The sequence below is a fragment of the Bos mutus genome, chromosome 20 (genome assembly GCF_027580195.1).
Source record: "Bos mutus isolate GX-2022 chromosome 20, NWIPB_WYAK_1.1, whole genome shotgun sequence".
In the NCBI taxonomy this organism is placed as follows: domain Eukaryota; kingdom Metazoa; phylum Chordata; class Mammalia; order Artiodactyla; family Bovidae; genus Bos; species Bos mutus.
In genome coordinates, this window is record NC_091636.1 from 48,841,794 (window position 1) to 48,860,705 (window position 18,912).

General features: G+C 36.9%; 1 protein-coding gene across 2 annotated transcripts in view; it reads left to right on the forward strand.

Annotated features, from left to right (window-relative positions):
- CDH10 (cadherin 10) overlaps window positions 1–18,681 on the forward strand; it is a 186,456-nt gene extending 167,775 nt beyond the window's left edge. For both annotated transcript variants that reach the window (XM_005893740.2, XM_070357845.1), the window contains 4 exons: window positions 2,321–2,442; window positions 7,015–7,123; window positions 10,460–10,711; window positions 17,637–18,681. In XM_005893740.2, coding sequence (XP_005893802.1) covers window positions 2,321–2,442; window positions 7,015–7,123; window positions 10,460–10,711; window positions 17,637–18,127 — 974 coding nt within the window. In that variant the 3' untranslated portion in view covers window positions 18,128–18,681. The remainder of the gene's footprint in view (window positions 1–2,320; window positions 2,443–7,014; window positions 7,124–10,459; window positions 10,712–17,636) is intronic.
- The last annotated feature ends 231 nt before the right edge of the window (window positions 18,682–18,912 follow it).

Genomic DNA, 18,912 nt, shown 5'->3' on the forward strand with positions numbered 1-18,912 from the left:
TTCTAGAAAATATGAATCATACCTCCCCACTCTTCCCCATAGCAACAAGTAACTCTGGGTAGTTGAGGATTCATTTATAGGTGAATCACTATGCCTCTGGGTATTAGCAAATGGTTTAGGAATAAGAGAGGTAGAAAAATAGTGGAAAAAATAGCATTTTTCTCTTTTTTCTCTTCTCTCCACTTTTCCCCAAAAGTATTCCTCCTGAGACCCACAGGAACTGTAAGAAAACTAGTTGACGTATTTTTATTGTGTAGATGCTTTGTATGGAGAAAGATAGATTAAGCTTTTAAACAATGTAAGGAAATGAAGAGCATATGACAGTGATAATAAAGACAATCTTAATAACATTAGTCAAAGTGTATTGAGAGTGAAAGTCACTCAGTCGTGTCCAACTCTTTGCAACCCCATGGACTATACAATCCATGGAATTCTCCAGGCCAGAATACTGGAATCTGTAGCTGTTCCCTTCTCTAGGGGATCTTCCCAACCCAGGAATCAACCCAGGGTCTCCTGCATAGCAGGCGGATTCTTTACCAACTGAGCTATCAAGGAAGCCCCCAATAACAATATGTATTAGTGTTGAGTGTTTACCAACAAACTGATACTTTGATAAGAAATTTTCTTGTATTCACTCACCTAGTTATTCAAATAACTTCATAAGATCAGAAGTTCTATTTTGATTCATGTTGAGTAAACTGAGGCATTAGAGAAAGAGTGTAAACCGGACAAAGTTAAACACTGAATGAATGGTGAACCTGGGAATCAAGTCTGACTCCAGAGTCTAAACTCTAATAACCACCTGACATACTAAGAAGTGAAAGCATGTAGCAGTAGATGGGCAAATATGAAATTAGAACCTGAGAGCTGAATATTTTGGGGTTAAGAAGGTTGAAGGAGGACTGAACAATAGTGTTAAAGAAGGGAAGTGTTTTAAATCTTCTCTTGAAAAGAGGAAAGAAAGGTAAATCCATTTCAAATGGATTTAGAATTCTGTCTGCCTCCCTGCCAAACAATTAATTTTAGATGTTACTTTTTGAAACTGCTGATTTCATTATTTTAGTTACATTATAATTATATGAAGAAAAGGAAGGAGAAATAAATTATTTTGTGTCGTGAGGTACTCTGTGTTTGTACCTGAGAAAAATTTTTTAACCCTTGTATCTGAAAACTATTTAGATAAAATTAGAAATTCAAATAAATTTCACAAAGGGAAAATCGTTATTCATAACCCATGTAGATAGAGGCCATTTAATAAGATGGTTACTATCCCCCAGCTCACCTACTTTTTTTTTTTTTTTGCTTTGCTTTATTTTTAGCTAATTACTCCTTTCTTCTTTTATATTGATCTTGAGTTTGATTTTGCCAGAGTTCACAAAGAACTTGAACTATATCCAGAGACTGAGATTTTGAGATCATGAAGGCTGATGACTATAATCTTAATTTAAGATGCCCAAACACTCTCAGGATATCAGTGCAAGTTCCTGGAAAAAACCTTAGAGGGGAAAATACAGTTACGATTAATATGAGTTTGTTACCCAAGGATAAGCTAAACAGACATGTTTTAAAATTACATTTTAAAATTTACAAAAAATGCATGTTTTTATGTGAAAACTTTGATGATCTTGATTTTGGCAAAAAAAAAAATAATGATTATTATACTACATGTAACTATTGAACTAATATTGTTATACAAATTTGAGCTTATATTGATGAAATGGTACAATTAACAATTTTATTAATGAAACATTTAAAATCTTGTGTTTCGTTGTAAATTTCCATTCAATTTGATAGTAGGTATATAGTAAAATTTCCAAAAGGATAGTTGACAGTAGCTGTTGAAATATATTTTAGTGATAAAAGTAGTCAGAAGGGTAGGTTGTAATTAACAACTACCACATAGAAGATGACCTCAGGCGAATTACTGATTTATCTAATATTACTCTTTATCCAAAAAAAAAAAAGGTATAAATTAAGAAATCTAATGATTTATAATAAAGATTTAATAAATATTTGTTCTTATGTTGTACATTTGGAGAGTGAAGACACAAATATTACATGAAATCAATTACACTAGATCGTGCTTTTAAGAAGATTTTTCAAAATATTAATAGTACTCTTGAGCCCAATAATAGCTGAATTCATGACTACTTAATTAGGCTCTGTAGTAATTTTCTTTATTGCATTTGTTCATTACAATAATATAATTAAGTTGATGCTTATTTGAACATGAGCCTTTAATATCTACAAGATGCTTATATAAAATAAATCTGGTGTAAAAATGTGTCTTCCTAAACAAACTTTTCCTCTCCTTTTTCAGACAATCCCAAAGAGATGACTCGAGTGGCTGTTTTCGTGAGAATTTTGGATGTTAATGACAATGCCCCACAATTTGCTGTGTTCTATGACACTTTTGTCTGTGAAAATGCCAGACCAGGACAGGTAAGCACCCATAGGATTTAAAAGCATAGGAAGATTTTTAACGGGCACTTCAAATATTTTTCTTTTCCTAATCTTTAGAGGAATGAGCAAACAGAGATAAAATCATTCATTCAAAGTCCCAGAAATATAATTAGAACAAACAAATAGCAAAGCCAAGTTAGTTAGTGAGTGTTAGTTGCTCAGTCGTGTCCTACTCTTTGAGATACCATGGACTGCAGCCCTCCAGGCTTATCTATCCATTGAATTCTCCAGGCAAGAATACTGGAGTGAATAGCCATTCCTGTCTCCAGGGGATCTTCCTGACCCAGGAATCGAACCTGAGTCTCCTGCATTGCAGGCAGATATGAAAACTAGCTGCAAAACTTAAGGTGTAAGAGGAAATAACTTTTTAACTTTCAAAAACAAAGACAAATGTATAAACAAAAGGGAAAAGAAATGCTGATGTGTCATTAGATAAATATTTGTAACTGCTTGCAAGACAGGAAATGAAAGTTGGGGAAAACACAAATACTTGAGATCATCAAAACATTCCATCACTCTTCCAACATATGCAAATACAATTTTGGAGCAGGGCAAAAGAACTCGCTCCTAAGGCTTAGACTTGTGTTTCATCATTACAGCAACACATAAAGTCCTTAATGACTTGGTTTTCGTCCTTTAGAACATTCTTCCTATACCAGCTTTGTTTATAACTCTTCAAATCTTTTCCTCAGTGGGCTCATTCTGTTGTTTGAAAAGCGCCAGCCTGTATGGTTGAAAGAAATGCTCTTAATTGGTTTGAGTGCCGTTTTCACAGAAGGGAGCTGCATGTTATAAATAATAATTGGAAATCAAACGTGTTTTATTAAAGAAAGAGAAGCCATTACGAAACTGTATTGTGTTTAGACTTCGTTTGATGCTCTTTATAAACATCAATGTCATTGTTACATTTTTATGCAAATTATATTGTGTAATAAATTCTTCCTTCGGAAGATTCTAACAGGAATTCAATAGCCTGTCTATTGTCTGAAATGGTAAAATTGCTGCAATTGGATTCGTTTTTTTTAGTTGAAAATGTTATGGAAATGTTTAATTTGGAATATTTAAAGGACTTAGCTACTTCCGACCTACTTCTTCATGAAACAGTGTGCCCTAAAAATACCATTCCAAATAGTTCTGTGCTTGGCAGGCTCAGCATGATATAAGTTGAAGCCTTTTCTGTAGGAGATGAATTACCCACTTTGAAACTGCTGCATACATTGCTCCCTCTATGGTTATTCTATTTGATTTTCAAGAGCTATCTTTTCAGAGCATTTGAGTAATTATAAATATTCATTCCCAAATGTATTCAAAATACACAAAATAAGGGATTGTGTTTGTTTATTTTCCTTATGCCTTTTTTCTTTTTTTGCACCTATATCTAGCTCAGTAATTTCATATTCTTTGAACTTTTAAAAACAAGTTGGTATATTGAAGGAAAATAATCAAATCAAAGATGATGTTAATTTTAAAAAGTCGTCTATTTTGACAAACTTGACAGGAAGAACATGATTATTAATTTTTGTCTAATTGGCTGCATGTGCAAACCCCTCCCATATTAGTTACTTTTAATAAGACCAGCTTGTTAGATATCATTTTGGTCTCATAGGCAGAAACATGTTTGCTTGAACTAAACTCACTGACGGAATTCTAGGTTACGTCATCCTAGCAGGCAAAATCAAAATAGTTATTTGATAAGGTCTTTCCTTACTGAGCCTTTCTTGAAATTAATTTGTTAAGTCTGTCTTCCCTCCTCCCAGGGAAGTAGGAGCTTGGGGGACTTCTGGATTTGCTTTAGTTATTTATATAGTAGTTTAGTCCACCCAGAACTTCTCTAAATTATGTGCTCTTTAAGAGCAGCATTTAATCAGTATGGAACATAATTCCATTCATTTGGGGTGTGGACACAGTGAGAGTATGTTTTGGGTGCTAAGTTGCTCAGTCATGTCTGACTCTTTGTGGTCTCATGGACTGTAGCCGCCAGGCTCCTCTGTTCATGGAATTTTCCAGGTAAGAATACTGGAGTGGGTTACCACTTCCTACTCCAGGGGGTCTTCCCTACACAGGGTTCAAATCCACATCTCTTGCATTGGCAAGTGGATTCTTTATCACCTGGGACGCCCCAGTGAGACAGAAATAAAGCTAAGTGCCACCCCTCCTCCTTTCTTGGGGCTTCCCAGATGGTGCTAGTGCTAAAGAACCAACCTGCCAGTGAAGGAAACATAAGAGACACGGGTTCAGTCCCTGATCTCTGGGTAGGGAAGATTCCCTGGGAGAAAGAAATGGCAACCCACTTCATTATTCTTGCCTGAAGAATCCCATGGGCAGAGGAACCTGGCAGGCTACAGTCCAAAGGGCTGCACAGAGTCAGACACAACAGAAGCAATTTAGCACGCACCACACTCTTTTCTTGTCTATTCTCCATCTGAAGGGTAGAAGACTTTCCCCCTGGGAAAAGGATGTAATTTACATGTATGAACAGTCCCTTCTTATGCTTGAACAATTGAAGGCAAAAGGAGAAGAAGAGGGCAGCAGAGGATGAGATGGTTGGATAGCATCACAGATTCAATGGCCATGAACTTGGGCAAACTCCAGGAGATAGTGAGGGACAGAGAGGTCTGGTGTGCTGCAGTGCATGAGTTCCCAGTCAGACACGACTTAGCGACTGGACAACAACAATTATTGAATGAGGCAACCAGACTCCTAATTTTTCCATTTCACAGTCAGAGGACCTTGGGAAAGGGCAGAAGAGAGGACTGGCTATTTCTCTTTCTTCCATTTTCTCTCAGGCATGACTTACTCCTTTAGTAAATAAAATATATTTTAATAATATTTAATATCATTGACTCAATAACATTAGTTTGAGCAAACTCTGAAAGATTGTATTAACTGCTTTATATATGTACCATCTTTTGTTTTTTATTAAATGGATAAGTCATTAGCCATAAATTCTTGCTTTATTTAATCTTAAATTACCACTAAAAAATCATAAAATGATGTTATATTTTTAAAGAAATATTTTGAATTATTTCAAGTTTTAAATTATTTTTCTGCTGCTGCTGCTGCTAAGTCACTTCAGTCGTGTCCAACTCTCTACGACCCCATAGACGGCAGCCCACCAGGCTCCCCGTCCCTGGGATTCTCCAGGCGAGAACACTGGAGTGGGTTGCCATTTCCCTCTCCAATGCATGAAAGTGAAAAGTGAAAGTGAAGTCGCTCAGTTGTGTCCAACTCCCAGCTACCCCAGGGACTGCAGCCCACCAGGCCCCTCCGTCCATGGGATTTTCCAGGCAAGAGTACTGGAGTGGGTTGCCATTTTCTGCTACTTATTTCTAAATGATAAATATTTCTCTTTGTTTGGTCCAGTTATATTTCTTGCATCACTTTGAAGTAAATAATTAGGGAGTACTTCCATTTTTATTTTTATAGAACAGTATAAGAGAAAAAATAATTTAATATGGAATAGTTAAAATAATTTATTTTTCTAATTATTTTACAGTTTTAAACTTCATTTCAGTTCACTCAGTCTTGTCTGACTCTTTGAGATTCCATGGACTGCAGCACACCAGGCTTTCCTGTCCATCCACCAACTCCCAGAGATTGAGTCCCTTTTTAATCAACAAAACACCAGTAACAAACATTTCCATCAAATATCCATGTAATATTAAATTAAGTTAATGCAGTAAAAAGTATATTCCTTTAAGAATCAATTTGACCATTTATATAAGCATTGACATATTTAACAACTTTGAAGCCTTCTTGAAAACATGCAAAAACACATAAAATGTTATTATACATATAAGTTGAAGAAAAATCGATATATATGCAACAATATATAGCTGTTATATATGTATAATATTAATTATTATACAATATGTTCAAAGTGTGATATGATCATTGTATGAGGTGTTATATTTTGTTACTAGTCTCTTATATTCTCTTATCCTAAAATAAATCAGAGCTAACCCTTATGAAATAACCATTCTCCATAGTATGTATATGTTGAATTAAAAAATATATAATTCTATTGAGAGTGCAAGTGAATGATTACTCTAAAATATATGTTTTTCTTTCCTTTATAAAGTTATGCATAATGATTCTATAAAATTTTCACATTCTTTGAATAGTTTTCACTTTATTTTTGATGAAGAAGGAAGCTATAATTATAACTTTCTAAATTTTCCTACATTAAATAACTCCTCTAGATAAATGTTTAAACATATATGAAATACCTACTTATCTCAAATGTTATATCTAAATTCTTAAAACTATAAAGAATACTATGTTATTGCTCATTATTTTAATTAAAAAATGGATAGTATTTAGGAGAAATTGACAGTGAGAAAAAAGAGACAGAAACAAAATCGAGAGAGTGAGAGTGTTGCTGTTGTGTAATAAAAGTATAGAATAACTGAAATAAAGGTGCATGCTTATAAGGAAGAAAATAATTGTCTTTAAAAAATGTTGGACAAATTGGATACTAAAAATTAAATATTATAAAGAAGATTCTAGCCATGGAAGCTTGATAAATGTACATTTTTTTCTCTTCTGCAGCTAATACAGACTATAAGTGCAGTAGACAAAGATGATCCTTTAGGTGGACAGAAATTTTTCTTCAGTTTAGCTGCTGTCAATCCAAACTTCACAGTACAAGACAACGAAGGTAAATTTTATAATGGTTCATTATGATTTAAGGTGACTTAACAAGAAATTTTCTCCAAGTTAACAGCTACATATACATGATATATTAATTTACAGATCTGTTTGCAAAGGTTTGTTTTCATTAGATTTTTAATAAGATATTTTGGTAATTTCTTACATAACAGAGTTTACTTTGTTGAATTTTAAATAATAAAATACATGAAAGAAGACAGTATATGGTTATTAATGAAAACATTGGATCTTGCAAACTTCAGAAAGGCCAGAAATAATCAGTTCCTATAACAAAATAGTAAGCCACACAGGGAAATGAATGTCTTGGTGAGACTCTTGTGGAAACTTCAATGAGATTTAGCAACAACAGATTCACCATAGTCAAAAGGCCTAGAAGAGACAAAGAAAATAAAAGAAAAAAGCAGCCACATTAGCCTGTGAGGGAACTGAGAGCAAAAACAGTTGGCAAAGACGAGATACACTATTTTCCTATGTAACATATGAATTTTATACGTGATCAAAAATACTAAACATATTTATTGAATTCTTTTTTTTAAAAAAAAGCAGAAACAAAACAGGTATGCTTGTTTTAGACCTGCTATAGATATAATTATATATTCTTGCAAGAAATCTAATAATTACGTTGGCATATGTACAATACTTTCCATGTATGTATACTGGCAGAGCGAGGTTGCTATAGTACATCTGGTGGGCTTTCAGAAAGCAGTTTAGGATAATGGATAGTTTTACACTGAGCAACTACTCATTTTTAATATCATAGGATTTTTGCACAAATCAGTTGAAGGGATTGCATCAGTTGGTAACATCTGTTTACTAAATCTGAGCTTTTGAAATGTCTATGTTTTCTATCCCTCTGTGTGTGTTAGTCACTCAGTCGTGTTTGACTCTTTGAGACCCCATGGACTACTTTGTCTGCCACGCTTCTCTGTCCATGGGATTCCCCAGGCAAGAATACTGAAGCCGGTTCCTACTCCCTTCTCCAGGGGATCTTCCTGACCCAGGAATGGAACCTGGGTCTCCTGCATTGCAGCCAGATTCTTTACTGCCTGAGTCATCAGGGAAGCCATTCTACTCCTTTGGACTCCTAAAATAATTGTGATTGGAAAAATTAACATAGAATGGGTAGATAAAATGCAAAATGCCCAATTACATCTGAGTATCAGAAAAACAACACCCATAATTTTAATTTGCTGAATCTGGTAACTTATACATAGTATTGAGACGTGGCATTCTTTGTACTGAGTTGACAATATTGAACCTCTTTCTAATTGTATTTTAACTTGTATTATATTCTTGTTAAACTGAGCCCTGGATCTCAACAAGCCACTTCTCAATTTTAAAAAGGAATAGAGACTTGAAATAGTACTGTCTTATCACGGCATTTCACAGTTACTGGGGAAACAATTTAAGGCCAATCTTAATTAATTTTTGATAAATAGTACCATTTTCCTATATTAGGTATAGTTCCTGATCCTAAGGCTGAAGCCATATGAATACAAACCTGAACATAACTAGAATACCAGTAAAGTCTGATGAAATATTTGATCTAATCTTGCATAAATTCACTACTTTCTATTAATGGGTGAATTTTGAAAGAAATTCCAATGACAGACATGACCTTAAAGTTGATCTTCTTGAAAAAATACCCTTGCATTTATCTATAGCCTCATCTTAAAAATCTTTTAATTTTTCATTGTTTTAAAAATACATTTCCTGCCTCTGTGATACTACACTTGGTATCCCATGCTTAAGAATCCCTCACTTTTGACTAATTTACAGATCAAAAGCTTTATTATATGATGATTTTTCTGAATACTTAGTAAAATGATTTGTATAGAATGGTTAAACTGGAAGTCACTCAGTCGTGTTGGACTCTTTGTGACCCCCATGGACTGTACAGTCCATGGAATTCTCCAGGCCAGGATACTGGAGTGGGTAGCCTTTCCCTTCTCCAGGGGACCTTCCTAATCCAGGGATCAAAGCCAGGTCTCCCTCATCGCAGGTGGATTGTAAAACTTCTGTTGACTCTTTAACGTATCAAAGCTATTGTAGGTAAAATTAAGATTTTGAAATTTTTGAAAAGTTAAAAAAGTCTAAGCAAGAAGATTATAAAAATACTCACATGCATATAAATGATTTATTTTAGTGTAGGTTTGTGAAAGGAAGAGCTGTATCCTAACACTTATTGGAAGAGAAGTCAAAATTGCAAAATTATTAGGGTTACAGTTGATTTATTAAATTTGCTTGTGCCCATCTGTTTTGCTAGTCTACTTTCCTAGCTTATGTAGTAATCTACTGATGTAGTAAGATTTAACTTCTTGCTAAAATTTTGGAAATGATTACTTTATGTTCAACCAGTATATTGCAAAAATATTTTCACCCCTCTTCTTTTACAATTTTGCTAACCTGCTTCTTTGATTTAGCAGTTGCCGAACACTCCCTTACCTACACTGGCATCTTAAACAGCCCTGTGGGGTGGCTAAACAAGACCCAGCACATTGGACAAAATGTGAAATTATCATCCATGTATATTTATTTTTCAGTATTTGTTATATAAAGCTAAAGAAATATTATTAACTCACAACCCAGATTTGAGGATACTGGATAAGTTATCAGATAAAGGACATATCAGTAGCAATGTACTAGGTAGTAGAGGCTAGATTAAGTCCCTACTTCTTTCAGTATGTCTGTCAGGTACTCTTACATTAGTGTCTTCCACCAGCTATTTAAATTATGCACTAAATTAATTTTAATGGGTGGAAATCTAAGTTTAAAAAAAATAAGTAATTAGCTCACTGTTCTTCATATATTGGGACTTTTGAAAGTTTTTGACTGTTTTATTGATTCTAAAAGTGCTACTACCTAATATTTTTCTTCATGAATATTAAGATTAATGTGTGTTTTGTGTGTGGACACATACATTTGTAAACAAAAACCATTTATTATGATTTTTTCTTTGGTATGCATAATATTTTATGTTTTTTGAAAACTGAAAAATCATATGCTACCATCTTTATAGTCTTGATAAATAATCCGCTTATAAAAATCCACCATTTTGAACACGTGTGAGAATTAGTTAAAAGTTTAGTAAGTAATCATGCTATTAGATTCCTCAAACTATCTTATTTATTTTATGTATATTGCCTTGACTCCTCAAGCTAGCTTATTTATCTTATCTATATCCAAATGCCATGTATACATTTGATAACAATTTTGTGTTTTAAAAAGACACCTTTTTATCATATTTATGTGTTAAACCATGGTGATGAGGATGAGACAAATCCATTGTCCCCAGCTAATTTTAATTCGTTAAAATTTATTTTAGATAATACTGCCAGAATTTTAACCAGAAAAAATGGATTCAATAGACATGAAATAAGCACTTATCTCTTGCCCGTGGTGATTTCGGACAACGATTACCCGATTCAGAGCAGCACCGGCACACTCACCATCCGAGTGTGTGCTTGCGACAGCCAAGGCAACATGCAGTCCTGCAGCGCCGAGGCCCTGCTCCTGCCTGCCGGGCTCAGCACAGGGGCTCTGATCGCCATTCTCCTCTGCATCATCATTCTGTTGGGTAAGAAAGGGTAGGGAAAGTGTGCTTATTTCCTAGATGGCTTACTTCACTGTGTTTGTAAGAAATGTTTCTATTAAAATTGCTGTTGTTGTTTAGTTGCTAAGTCCGGTGATGGACAGGGAGGCCTGGCGTGCCCCAACTCATGGGGTCGCGAAGAGTCGGACACGACTGAGCGACTGAACTGAACTGAAGTTCCCCTTGGTTGGGGGAAATAACCAAGATGGAACACCTCTAAAGCTTTTGTAGTGAAGAAAGTAAAAGTGGTATGGTCTCAGTTGTGTCTGACTCTTTGTGACCCTATGGAATGTAGCCCGCCAGGCTCCTCTGTCCATGAAATTTCCCAGGCAAGAATACTGGAGTGGGCTGCCATTTCCTTCTCCAGGGGATCTTCCCAATCCAGGGGTCGAACCCTGGTCTTTCGCGCTGCAGGCAGATTCTTTGCTGCTGAGCCACCAGGGAAGCCCGTCTATTAAAATATTTCCCCCCAAATAAATCCCCCCACCCCCCGCCCCGAACGTAAGTTAGATATCCATTAACCAGGATTGTTGTTTATATTAAAATACATCTGATCAGATAGAGTCATGACCTGTCTTTCTTAAATAATGAAACTGAAAGTTGGAGATATTTAAAACATTTTGCAAGATTTATGAGTGGCTAAGCCAAGGCCAGACAACTCACTGTTGTCATTGTATACATAGTTTTTCAGTAAAGTATATTTCTACTTTTTTTCTCATTATAGCTGGATGAAGGCCTCACTATGACACCTCTTTAATGTTAACAAAACCCTTTATCTGGTTCACTTGTCCCTAAAACAATAGTTGATTCTTTAACCCAGAGCAAATTGCTTTATAACTGCTTTTGAATTAAAAATCAGATTGCTTACTCTCTAGTTGCATTATCTTAAAACTATTGTGAGTATTCCTGTGACCCTAATCAAAAAACATTGTACCTGACATTTTAAGAACCAGTGAAATGAACTGGGATTTTGAAGCCAGTCTTAGTAAGTTTAATTATCCTCATTATTAGAAACTTTTGTATTGCATAAGATCATTTAGTTGATAACAAGCTGTCTGAGGTTTTAAATCATTAGATCACAAGTATATATGTGGGCACAAATTATGAATTTAGCCAAAATAAAAGGTCATATTTCCTCAAAAACTTGTAGAATAAACAGTTTCTTTTTCTTGGTGGTGGCCTATTTATTTTTTAATCACTTTGAAGGTCAAGAACAGTTGTCAATGGATTAAAACTTTCATTTTTGTTGCATTTAAAAAAGCCCCTTGTTTGCTCTCTTAGACCAGCTTGAGGGCTAGAAGTCTTACAGTTCTAAGTTAATAAAAGAGAAAAACATAACTTAATGCTACTTTACATAATAATATAATTGCCTTCGTTCAGGCTGCTACACCAGAATGCCTTAGACTGGTAGCTTGAACCACAGAAATTTCGCAGTCTGGAGACAGGGAAGTTCAAGATCGAGTCCAAGATTTTATGTTTGGTGAGGGCATGCTTCCTCTTTCATGAATGGCTGTCTCATCTTATATCCTCACGGGGAAGACAGAATCATCTCTATCGTGCCTCATTTGTTCTTTTAAGTTTTAAAATTTCATTTATTTATTTTTAAAATTACTTCATTTATTTATCTTATTTTTGATTGTGCTGGGTCTTCCCTCATTGCTGCATGGAGACTTTCTCTAGTTGCAGAAGTGGAGGCTGCTCTCTAGCTGTGGTGTTTGGGCTTTGCATTGCGGTGGCTTTCATTGCAGAGCATAGGCTCTAGGGAGAGCAGGTTCATTAGCTGTGGTACACACACCTAATTGCTCCATGGTATGTGGAATCCTCCCAGATCAGGAACCAAATTCATTTCCCTTGCATTGGCAGGCAGATTCCCATTCACTAAACCACCGGGGAAATCCTTGTGTCTCTTTTTATAAGAACACTAATCACACTCACTCATGAGTATTCTACCTCCATGACCTACCTCCCTCCCAAAGACTGCACCTCTATGTACCATCACATTGGGAATATATTTAGGCTTTAAGATATGAATTTGTAGGTGACATATTAAGTCCCTGATAGCTCAGTTGGTAAAGAATCCACCTGCAATGCAGGAGATCCTGCTTCAGTCCCTGGGTTGGGAAGATCCCCTGGAGAAAGGAAAGTCTACCCACTCTAGTATTCTGGCCTAGAGAATCCTATGGACTGTATATTTGCAAAGAGTCGGACATAACTGAACGACTTTTACTTCATTTCACTTCATTAAGTCTCAGTTCAGTCACTCAATTATGTCTGACTCTTTGCGACATATGTATTGCAGCACGCCAGGCCTCCCTGTCCATCACCAACTCCCGGAGTTCAAGCCAACTCATGTTCATCGAGTCGGTGATGCCATCTAGCCATCTCATCCTCTGGCGTCCCATTCTCCTCCTGCCCCCAATTCCTCCCAGCATCAGTCTTTTCCAATGACTCAACTCTTCCCATGAGGTGGCCAAAGTACTGGAGTTTCAGCTTAATCATTCCTTCCAAAGAACACCCAGGACTGATCTCCTTTAGAATGGACTGGTTGTATCTCCCTGCAGTCCAAGGGACTCTCAAGAGTCTTCTCCAACACCACAGTTCAAAAGCATCAATTCCTCGGTGCTCAGCTTTCTTCACAGTCCAACTCTCACATCCATACATGACCACTGGAAAAACCATAGCCTTGACTAGACGGACCTTTGTTGGCAAAGTAATGTCTCTGCTTTTGAACATGCTATCTAGGTTGGTCATAACTTTCCTTCCAAGGAGTAAGCGTCTTTTAATGTCATGGCTGCAATCACCATCTGCCGTGATTTTGGAGCCCAAAAAAATAAAGTCTGACACTGTTTCCACTGTTTCCCCATCTATTTCCCATGAAGTGATGGGACCAGATGCCATGATCTTCATTTCCTGAATGTTGAGCTTTAAGCCAACTTTTTCACTCTCCTCTTTCACTTTCATCAAGAAGTTTTTTAGTTCCTCTTCACTTTCTGCCATAAGGGTGGTGTCATCTGCATATCTGAGGTTATTGATATTTCTCCCAGCAATCTTGATTCCAGCTTGTGCTTCTTCCAGCCCACAGTTTCTCATGATGTACTCTGCATATAACTTAAATAAGCAGGGTGACAACATACAGCCTTGACGTACTCCTTTTCCTATTTGGAACCAGTCTGTTGTTCCATGTCCACTTCTAACTGTTGCTTCCTGACCTGCATATAGGTTTCTCAAGAGACAGGTCAGGTGGTCTGGTATTCCCATCTCTTTCAGAATTTTCCACAGTTTATTGTGATCCACACAGTCAAAGGCTTTGGCATAGTCAATAAAGCAGAAATATATGTTTTTCTGGAACTCTCTTGCTTTTTCCATGATCCAGTGGATGTTGGCAATTTGATCTCTGGTTCCTCTGCATTTTCTAAAACCAGCTTGAACATCTGGAAGTTCACGGTTCACGTATTGTTGAAGCCTGACTTGGAGAATTTTGAACATTTCTTTCCTAGTGTATGAGATGAGATGTGCGGTAGTTTGAGCATTCTTTCTAGACCTGTAATAAATCCAATATCCTTTAAATGTTGTTCTAATGAGGTTAGAATATATATATATATATATTCATATATGTACCTGGTAAGATCTTTTCCTTTCCTTTCTTCATTTAATTGAATTCACATCTGTTTCTCCAAATCATAATTTTTAAAGGATTATGATCAAAATGTTTGGGAATACTGATGAGGTTGGGAAACTAACACAACCAGCAGGAAATTGATTTTAACTTTCTCCTTTTATGCTCTTACCATTATTATGATTACTAAAGTAATAAATATATTATTATTGATACCTTCCCACAGGAGTAGGGAAATATCCTGTGTGAGTGATACACATTTCTACTTGTGGATCTATACTTATTATTAAGATACAGCTAGTTGAGATTCATTTTCTATTGATGGGTGGAGCTGTGTTCCCTCCCTGTTATTTACCACCAACCCACACCTCTGCCAGAGACTCCTGGACACTCAAAGGCAAGTCTGGGTCAGTCTCTTGTGGGGTCACTGCTGCTTTGTCCTGTGTCCTGGTGTGTACAAGGTTCTGTTTGTGCCCTCCAAGACTCTGTCTCCCGAGTCCTGTGTAAGTTCTGGTGGCTCTATGGTGGGGTTAATGGTGACCTCCTTCAAGAGGGCTTATGCCATAGCCAGTTATGCTGCAACTAAAGCCCCTGCCCCTGCAGCAGTCCACTGCTGACCCATACCTCCTCGGGAGACACTCAAACACAGGTCTGTCTCAGTCTTTGTGAGGTCTCTGGGTCATGGTACGCACGAGGTTTGTCTGAGACCTCCAAGCAAAAGGCAAGGGAGAAAAGGAAAGATATACCCATTTGAATGCAGAGGTCCAAAGAATAGCAAAGAGAAATAAGAAAGCCTTTCTAGGTGATCAATGCAAAGAAATAGAGGAAACAATAGAATGGGAAAGACTAGAGATCTCTTCAAGAAAACTAGAGATACCAAGGGAACATTTCATGTGAAGATGAAATGGTATGGACCTAACAGAAGCAGAAGATATTAAGAAAAGGTGGCAAGAATACACAGAAAAACTATGCAAAAAAGATCTTCACAATCCAGATAATCACAGTGGTGTGGTCACTCACCTAGAGCCAGACATCCTGGAATGTGAAATCAAGTAGGCCTTAGGAAACATCACTACAAACAAAGCTAGTGGAGGTGATGGAATTCCAGTTGAGCTATTCCAAATCCTGAAAGATGATGCTGTGAAAGTGCTGCACTCAATATGCCAGCAAATTTGGACAACTCAGCAGTGGCCACAGGACTGGAAAAGGTCAGTTTTCATTCCAATCTGAAAGAAAGGCAATGCTAGAGAATGCTCAAACTACCACACAATTGCATTCATCTCACACTCTAGCAAACTATTGCTCAAAATTCTCCAAGCCAGGCTTCAATAGAACATGAACCATGAATTTCCAGATTTTGAAGCTGGATTTAGAAAAGTCAGAGGAACCAGAGATCAAATTGCCAACATACGCTGGATCATCAAAAAAGCAAGAGAGTTCCAAGAAAACATCTACTTCTACTTTATTGGCTATGCCAAAGCCTTTGACTGTGTGGATCACAACAAACTGGAAAATTCTGAAAGAGATGGGAATACCAGACCACCTGACCTGCCTCCTGAGAAATGTGTATGCAAGTCAGGAAGCAACAGTTAAAACTGGACATGGAACAATGGACTGTTTCCAAATCGGGAAAGGAGTATGTCAAAGCTGTATATTGTCACCCTGATTATCTTATATGCAGAGTACATCATGAGAAACTCTGGGCTGGATGAAGTACAAGCTCGAATTAAGATTGCCAGGAGAAATACTGATAACCTCAGATATGCAGATGACACCACCCTATGGCAGAAAGTGAAAAAGAACTAAAGAGCCTCTTGATGAAAGTGAAAGAGGAGAGTGGAAACAGTTAGATTGAAGCTCAACATTCAGAAAACTAAGATCATGGCATCTGGTCCCATCACTTCATGGCAAATAGATGGGGAAGCAATGGAAACAGTGAGAGATTTTATTTTGGGGGGCTCCAAAATCACTGCAGATGGTGACTGCAAGCCATGAAATTAAAAGACGCTTGCTCCTTGGAAGAAAAGTTGTGACCAACCTAGACAGCATATTAAAAAGCAGAGATATTACTTTGCCAACAAAGGTCCGTCTAGTCAAGGCTATGGTTTTTTCCAGTAGTCTTGTATAGATGTGAGAGCTGGTCTATAAAGAAACCTGAGCATCGAAGAATTGATGCTTTTGAACTGTGGTGCTGGAGAAGATTCTTGACAGTCCCTTGCACTGCAAGGAATTCCAACCAGTCCATCCTAAAGGAAATCAGTCCTGACTATTCATTGGAAGGACTGATGCTGAAGTTGAAACTCCAATACTTTGGCCACCTGATGCGAAGAGCTGACTCATTTGAAAAGACCCTGATGCTGGGAAAGACTGAAGGCGGGAGGAAAAGGGGATGACAGAGGATGAGATGGTAGGATGGCATCACCAACTCAATGGACATGAATTTGAGTTAACTCTGGGAGTTGGTGATGGAAAGGGAGGCCTGGGGTGCTGCAGTCCTTGGGGCCGAAAAGTTTGGACAGGAGTGAGAGACTGAGCAAGCAGGTGAGTTGAGATTCATATGTTATTTTTGTAATTAATTCAGTGTAGTAATTTGAATTCACTCTTTGCCATCATGTGACCCAGCATTTCCTTTAATCTCATGAGTCATATATATTTCCATGGAAAATCTGGTAAATTTCTAAGCCAATAATGTCTAAATAATGTGGTCTTTCCCCCTCCAGTACTTAAGGTGCTCCAGGAACAGCAAAAGAAAAAAAAGTATGTAAATCCATCATCAAAGCTATTTAACAGATATGAATACTTTATATCTTGTGAAGAAAGCTGCCTTTTTAATATTGCATACAAATCTAAAACTATGGGCGTATGTTTGCCCTTCTCAGTTGTTTTATTTGAAACTGAATTTGATTTGGGTCTTTTTTATACAATATCTTATGTCACTATTTAATGCAAAATATAAATGATATCTACCATCAGGAACTATCTTTAGTTTCTTAGAAAAATAGGCAAGTCACAATATTTCAAAAACTCTTACACATTGCTTTAAAAATAATTCAGAATCACGGTTCTTAAACTTTAACCATCCTAGTAAATCCTTCAACATTCCCCTCTCCTCTCCCCATCGCCCCCTCCAACCCTGCAACAAAAATTAAGGAAGTGCAAAATTAATCCTAAATTCTAACCTGTTCCAGAAAAACCTAAATAACTTAAACTGGTTTATAGTACCTCCCCTTGTTATTTATAGAGTGTTTCAGACTGATGTCTAATGCATCTTTTTTTTTTTTTTCTTTTCTGAAGTTATAGTAGTACTGTTCGCAGCTCTGAAGAGACAGCGGAAAAAAGAGCCTCTGATCTTGTCTAAAGAAGACATCAGAGACAACATCGTGAGCTATAATGATGAAGGTGGCGGAGAGGAGGACACTCAGGCCTTTGATATCGGCACCTTGAGGAATCCGGCCGCTATTGAGGAAAAAAAGCTGCGGCGAGATATTATTCCAGAAACCTTATTTATCCCCCGGAGGACTCCGACGGCCCCGGATAACGCGGACGTCCGGGATTTCATCAATGAAAGGCTCAAGGAACACGACCTGGATCCCACGGCGCCTCCCTACGACTCGCTCGCTACCTACGCCTACGAAGGGAACGACTCCATCGCCGAGTCTCTGAGTTCCTTGGAATCAGGTACCACTGATGGAGACCAAAACTACGATTACCTCCGAGAATGGGGCCCTCGGTTTAACAAGCTGGCGGAGATGTACGGCGGCGGGGAAAGCGACAAAGACGCTTAACCAAGGATGTCTGTTCTGCTCCGGCAAGAGGAAGTTAACTTGACCCACACCGTCTCCACTTCACAATGTTTGATATTCCAGGAGAATTTTCCTGCCACTCAGCACAATTTTCTTTCCCCATTTCCTTTTTAATTTGTTCAGTAATTACATTAATTCTTCCCTGTAGGATGTCTCATGGCATATATACGACATTTTATTTAATCACTTCCAAGAGCCAAAGCTATGGAAATTTAGTGTCGTTCATCTTAGGAAATAAAAGATAATTTCAGAATCATGAACAGGATAGTCGTCCCTTAAACAACCTCACAGACAAGCCACTTCTGTTAGGTACATGCCCTGCCCTTGCAAATGAAACTTTTAAAAAGGTGAAGAAAAATTTTAAAGTATATCCTGTTCTGTATATTAAATTAAAAAACAAAAACAAAAACATGTACATGTGGTGTTAGTAGATGTGATATGCAACCTGGTATACAAACGTTTGTGCAATTTCATTTCATCAAATTCTATCTGCTAATGTTTTATATTTATATTTTTGTATTTATTTTTAAAAAATAAACCAGTTTTTACAACTACCTTGTCTCTAGCTTCTTTTTTTCCCTCCTAGGAAGAAAGCATTCTCCAGGGACTAAATATTTTGGTACAGAATTACACTGAATGCAGGTAAGAACACAAAGTCGTTATAATTACTATTGAGTAACCAAATCCATATGATTTACATAAGAATTATTTTTCCAATCAGTCGTGCTATTTTGTGATATGTGAAAAACCCTTCACATTAAAAATGA